Genomic DNA, 6,566 nt, shown 5'->3' with positions numbered 1-6,566 from the left:
TATATATATATATATATATATATGATGTGTTTTTTTGAGGAGTGACAGTACAGCAGTATGAGCAGCCCATGATGTGTGGACAAACAATATGTAATGTAATGACATCATTTCAACTGGAGGCATATAACTTGAATGAGATGGGAAAATCATTAATGGCAACTTAACAGTTTGGAATGAGGCAGTACTGACATCTTTTAATCTTTATCATCTGGGAATAGGAGCTTTAGATCTCTCACTGTTATGGCAGTGATGACTGGTTTGTAGCTTGGTGGTAAAGGTATTTTATATTATAAACAATGTGATGCGGGATGTGTACTATCACAGTTGTGTAACGGATGGATGATAAAGATTAAGGTATTCTCCCAAGGGTCATCTTAGGAGACTCAGGCAAACCATGATAACCCCTCAGTCTATACTGCTGGTAGCCTGGCCACAATTTTAATCAAGTATCTTTTGAAAGTGTTGTCACTGCTGATAAGCATTTTTACCAGCAGAAATGCTGAGTTACGAATCTGTGTAATAACATAATTTCTGTTATTTTTAAAAATACGCCCCAAACTAAAATCCTAAACATGTTATAGCTTGGCCAGATGGTTAAGGAAGACTCTGCATCCCTGAGGCTATTAAATGTCAACCATATTTATAAAACTAAAACTGGATTTTTGCAAATGTGGTACTTGCCGCTTTATCTAGGAAGAGCCAGGAGGCGTGACAGTGACTACTCCAGCAACACCTGTAACAACTGGAGCCCCAGTGATACCAACTGTGGTGCCTGTTACCTCAGTAGGGCCACCTGTTCTGGCAGGAACAAGTGTAGCTCCATCCCATCCAGAAGGACAAGTCAAGTCAGAGTACTTCTCAGACAACTCACAATCACTGCCTGGTATACTGGGCATGCCAGGACCAGTGGGGTTTGAACCAGGAATGTTTCGTGCCAAGGAAAGTGATGGTGAAAATGGACACATGAAACATCACAAAGCAGATGCCATGTCTAAGGTAAACTGATCATTTACACTGAAAAATAAACTGATTAGCTTTGTATGAACATAAATTGTAAATTGTAAACAACACAGCAAGCCACGAACAACACGGACAATACTAAGAATCTCCTTTCTCAAGATAGACAGACGGCACAAGATCAGCCACCTCCAAGAAAGACAATAGGAGAATTGACACAAACCTCCATGGTTTATAATAATTTTAATCTTAAACAACAAAGTTTTTAAGAAACTTTAAAAATTTTAATACCAGGAAGGCTGCTGTGACTGTGAAAAGGTGAACATTGTGTGCATTGTGTATTTCAGACATTATATGTGTATAAGTAGTTACTATAGGATTCTAACGATGGTGTATAACACATAGAGATATTGGGTTTTCAGACTTTATCCATTGTCCTGGTTTTAAAATAACTAACAAAAACACGACATTTTGGAAACTGGATCTGTTTCCGTCCTCAGCTGAGGGAAAACACCCATTCTGTTGTGTCCCTTAGAAAGAGCTAGCCTCAATCACTGGACTGAAACAGAAACAGATCCAGTTTCCAAAATGTCATGTTTTTCTTAGTTATCTTAAAACCAAGATGATGGATAAAGTCTGAAAACCCAATATCTCTATGTATTATATGTGTATGTACATAATTGAACACCTATTGTAATAGTAGTTTCCGGAAAAGGTATTGATGCCCTCTGAGGATGATCCATAGGGATCAAAACATGTAAGGGTGATGAGTTTTCAAGTGATAAAACTTAAATAGTCACACTGGACGGTGTTGTTTTTGTCTTTGTGATAAATTTGTAGACTCAGGTGTAAGTCAATCATATTGATCTTGTTTATTTACTTCAGGTTGTTGTGGTCTTTAATGTTTATGTATTTACATATGGACACCTTTCCATATAGTACTGCTAATATAAAATAAAGTTATTGTCTGTCCTCATGTCCTTAGCCAATGTTGCTTAACCTGTGGTGCATTATAGGGCATTTACAGGAAAGAAATATGTACTGTTGGATGTTATGTGGACCAGTTTTATTTTAAGGCAAATTAACAAAAAACAATTATTGGTGATTTGTTTCTTGTTATTGTCAGTAATCTGTTCCATTTGCATAACCAAAGGGTATATTTGAACTAGTTTCCTTTCAAAACAGAAGTTGTGAACGTATTTAGCTGGCTGATGGACCATGTTAGTTGGATATACTGAAGGAGAGAAAGGGACATATAAAATAAATTCTTTGGAAAAATAAATATAATTGTAGATCAAAATTTATACTTTCTATTGTTTCTTAGTTTTTTCATGATGCTGTTCCAACTGTATTGGTTGTACACTGTGAAATGAGATGAGAAAACAAACATGAACACTGAGTCACTGAGGGTTTAGAATGGGTGGATATCATAGCCTAATTGAGTATACTATCCTGGTATTTGCCTGAAGAAACGGGAAAAGCATGAGACAGTTGGGACTGCTGGTAAATCAGACGAGCCTTTAACCAGGCACTTTCCATGTGATATTTGAAGAGAATCGGTTCACCATAGAGACATGACTGTGGAATATTATTTTGGAGCATTCACAATTTTTATATTTATTCTATATGAAAAATGACTTGATTGATAAGGGCATGTGAAACGTGTTCATTATGTAGCCATCCCTGCAACCCTGTCTTGTTTTAATATCATGGTACATTCTTTTTTTTCAGCTTAAAAAGAAGAAAAAGGATAAGAAGAAACACAAACATAAGCATAAACACAGGCGTGACCATAGGCATGGGAAAGAGAAAGATAAAGAAAAGGATAAAGACAAGGAGAAAGATAAAAAGGATCTAAGCAAATTGAAAATTAAGGAAGAGACACTAAGCTCAGGCAGTTCAAGTCCAAGTCCTAGTGCGTCCATTTCCCGTGAATTCTCCTTCTAAGTGAAATAAAGTAAAGATTTGTGTGAACATTGACTGAAAGTTTTCCCAATCCAGGGGTTAATTATGTGAAGATTTTCAATGTAAGTGAATGTTTTGTTTTGTACCAAAAGATACATGAACATATGTTAATAACTGAGGTTATTATTATATACCATTTTTCTGGTAACCACAATGCTCCTACAGACTTTAGTACATTCAGCTACATGAACTATCCGCTGTTAAGAAAAATTACAGCTTTCATTGCAAGGGACACTGCAGATTAAGAACTGAGCATATAACCTATATGCAATCGTATTTTTAAATAAATATGTCTGATCATATCGTTACACTGAAATGACAGATTTACTCATGCATGGATAAATGGAAATGCAATGGAATCTCATAACAAAAATTTATAAAACTTGCACAAATGCTCATTCTATCTGGCACTTGTATTATCTGAAAATGGTTATAAAACATAATCTTCAGACCCATTGTCTACCTACAATCATATATCACAATATGGCTCTGAAGTTTAAAGAAGATTGATGTGGGTATGATGTTTATTATTTTTGAAGGGGTTTTCTGAAGATTTAAAAAACTAAGAATAATTCAGCATTCTTGATGTCTTAGCGCATGTGCGTGTAAAAGTCAAGACTTCCTTTATTTATACCTGGCATCTTATAATTGCAACCATCTGCTTATTAGGTGCCATTCTTTACATGCAAAGTCCCCCTACCCCTCACTAACTACTGCACATCTACAGTGCACAAAGTTGAAGTTGAACCAGACGTGCATATGCTCTGCTATGGGCTGGTTCTGTATGCACCAGATCTGCCTCATACTTTGTACATATTGCTTTGAAATGGTAAAGCCTGCCTTCAGAAGACTGAAATTTCTCCATCTTATGGTTGGCCTTTACCATGGCAATCGTTCCATCACACCTGGAATGGCAGCATGTCGTTCCTGGAAAAAAACACTTAAAGGCATGTAATCCAAATCTGTATTCTCTGTGCTGGCTTTGTGTTTCTATGGCACTGGACTTCCATCACAGAACACATAATCACTTTTTGTCTTTGCGCTTTAAAATGATGGGCAATGTCAAAGTCAACCCATACCACCTTCCTATTCAATTCTCTGATGAACTGCAAACTTCACAGGGTCATTACTTCAAGCTTTGTATTCAAGTGTAAACATTTCTGTTTTGTTGTCATAATCAAGGCAGAACACTTTAACATAACACCATGCAACACAATCACAGATATTTTGAATTCCCTTACACTAACCAAGTGTAACAACAAACAGTGAAATCAACTACAGAACTAAAGAGAAATTTATATGACATCACATGATGGTCATTTCTTATTGGTTAAAATTTTATGAGGACTTGACTCTGAAGCCATCAGGTCATACAAAATGTAGTCCAGAAACGACTCTCCCCTCCTGTGACAGTTTGAGGTGTCAGCCAATGTTTCTTAATGACGTATTAGAACAATTCTGTACATGCATGCCAATCCCCCTGGCACACACTTATGATTTTGCCTAACAGTTCCACAATAGTTTACAGATCTGTGTGCCAGTTATCAAAAATAATAATCAACGGAATGGAGAATATTGTCTGTTTAAAGTTTTCAGTCGGCTTCTCCTATGCTCCTTGTCAGACTTTATACTCACATGCGTAGCTTTCACTGTATGTGTTACATTTTCTCCTGTCCCACATATACACTCATGAAAATAGAATCATGTCATATGTCTGCCCCCCCTCCCCAATTACAAATTTGAACAGAAGTCTTATCTACCTTGGTTATTTTCCCACTAATGTAGTAAGAGCGCTGATCAGAGTTGTGAGCTCAGTATTTCAGATGATAGCCTACACTCACTACCCCTCACTCCCAATGAATAGGCACATAAAATATATATTTTAGTAATTTTTCCACTAACAACATAATAAGATCTGCAGGTCAGTCAGTGTCTAGCTTTGAAAATTCTGATGACGATCCACCCGTCTCCCCTACAGGCCTCCCCACCAACTACAAACATGTGGGGTAACTTTTATTTTCATTTCCATTTGATTCATTCAGATGCCACTATTTCAAAGCTTAGAAAAACATATGTGAATGTTGTATTCACAGAAAAGTCAGTCACAAAGGCATCACAGGGCTGAAACCTCTTTCAGGGTATGAGTGACACTTTCACTACAGTTGGTTTGTAAATATTCACTGTAAGGTAAAGTTGTCCCTGTGCTTAATTAGTTAAGCATTATGACATGAAGACATATAAGGGAGTGGAGGTATAGCTCCACCATTCTTGACCTTGGCACTAGATGGAGGTAAGTGGTCAGCTTCACAACCTGCCCACTTTACCCCTGGTACCCATTGGAGAGGCTGGGTGGGCCCCAAAGCGAACCTGGGTGCTGTGGAGAAAAGAAAAATCCTGCACTCCCAGAAATTGAACCCAGGCCATCTAGGCCAAAGCTTGTCACTACCAATTGAGCTATCCCACCTTCCTAAATACTCACAATAGGAAAGCATAATGGAACAGCTGAAGAGAAAATTACAATGCCAAAGTCACAAAATAACGCAATGCATGAACAATTGGACTGCAGACACACTGACAAAGTAATGCGACACACAACTACTGTAACAAAGGTTAACACTGTCCTGAAATTTTATGCTTACATTTCTGAAAAGAAAAAGCCGGAATGGCCGAGTCAGTATGGAGACTGGGCTGCAGGCTGGATGTCCAGGGTTTAATTGCCAGCAGGGGCAGGAGACTTTTCTCTCCTCCATAGCATCCAGACTGGCCCTGGTGCCCCACCCAGTCTCCTCTCCAATTGGTACTAAAGGCTCTTTTGCCAGGAGTAAAGTGTCTGGGGAATGAAGCTGACCTCTCACCCCATCTCAATTGATAATCTACTTTTACCTGATTGGCAGTTCTCAAGATAGGCTGAGAGTTGTTGCTGTAAATATGTAATAATTAAAATGTACAAGATCATATGTAAAATAAAATATAATAATTCATTATATTTTGTTAACACTAATCCTTATCAAATGTTAACATAAATTACACATTAAATCCATAGGCCAGTGGAACATGGAAGTATAGATGGTTCAGAAAATTTGTCAATATAATTCATTCAGTCAATTTTAATTTCTGTGGAAGAGGAATTACTGTGACAATTCTTTTGAATAATAGAATTAAACTGTATGTAATTTTGGTTCTTCTCTTAGTCATGAATTTCCCATGTACAATTTGTCTTGCTTTGTTTTATGAGTACAAAATATGGTGCCTTGATCTAAGTAAAGACTAAGAACTGAAAGGTTTTAGAAACAGTTTTTTGAAAAGAATAGTGATGTAAGAGATGAAGATATAGGAAAATGGAAAAACTACACAATGTAAATCTTCATAATATGTATCCTTCACACAGTGTTGTACAGAATGACTACTTTCTGATGCTTGTTAAGGGTTAAATAAAGGAATACATGTATGAGATAGACCAAACATGTAATATGTATGGAAGAAAACGTTCTATACAGCTTGAGTGGAGAGCCTCATGCAGTTAAAACCATACATGAGATTAAAGAGTACATGTGAATATGGTATTAAAGTGACTCTCAGGGAAATATCCTGTAGGGGTGTAAACTGAAATGGCTTACATTAGGGTACAAAAGTTTGAATTCTTA

The 6,566-nt window shown here is 37.0% G+C and overlaps 1 protein-coding gene across 1 annotated transcript in view; it reads left to right on the top strand.

The window, feature by feature from the left end:
- The window catches only part of LOC111873454 (transcription initiation factor TFIID subunit 2), a 29,487-nt gene extending 26,257 nt beyond the window's left edge, over positions 1–3,230 (top strand). The window contains exons 19-20 of the mRNA XM_023868190.2: positions 694–996; positions 2,689–3,230. Coding sequence (XP_023723958.1) covers positions 694–996; positions 2,689–2,904 — 519 coding nt within the window. The 3' untranslated portion in view covers positions 2,905–3,230. The remainder of the gene's footprint in view (positions 1–693; positions 997–2,688) is intronic.
- Positions 3,231–6,566: the final 3,336 nt, after the last annotated feature.

This window comes from Cryptotermes secundus, unplaced genomic scaffold (genome assembly GCF_002891405.2).
Source record: "Cryptotermes secundus unplaced genomic scaffold, Csec_1.0 scaffold333, whole genome shotgun sequence".
NCBI lineage: Eukaryota > Metazoa > Arthropoda > Insecta > Blattodea > Kalotermitidae > Cryptotermes > Cryptotermes secundus.
Note: the sequence above shows the minus strand (reverse complement) of the source record. Positions and strands in the feature narration are given on the sequence as shown.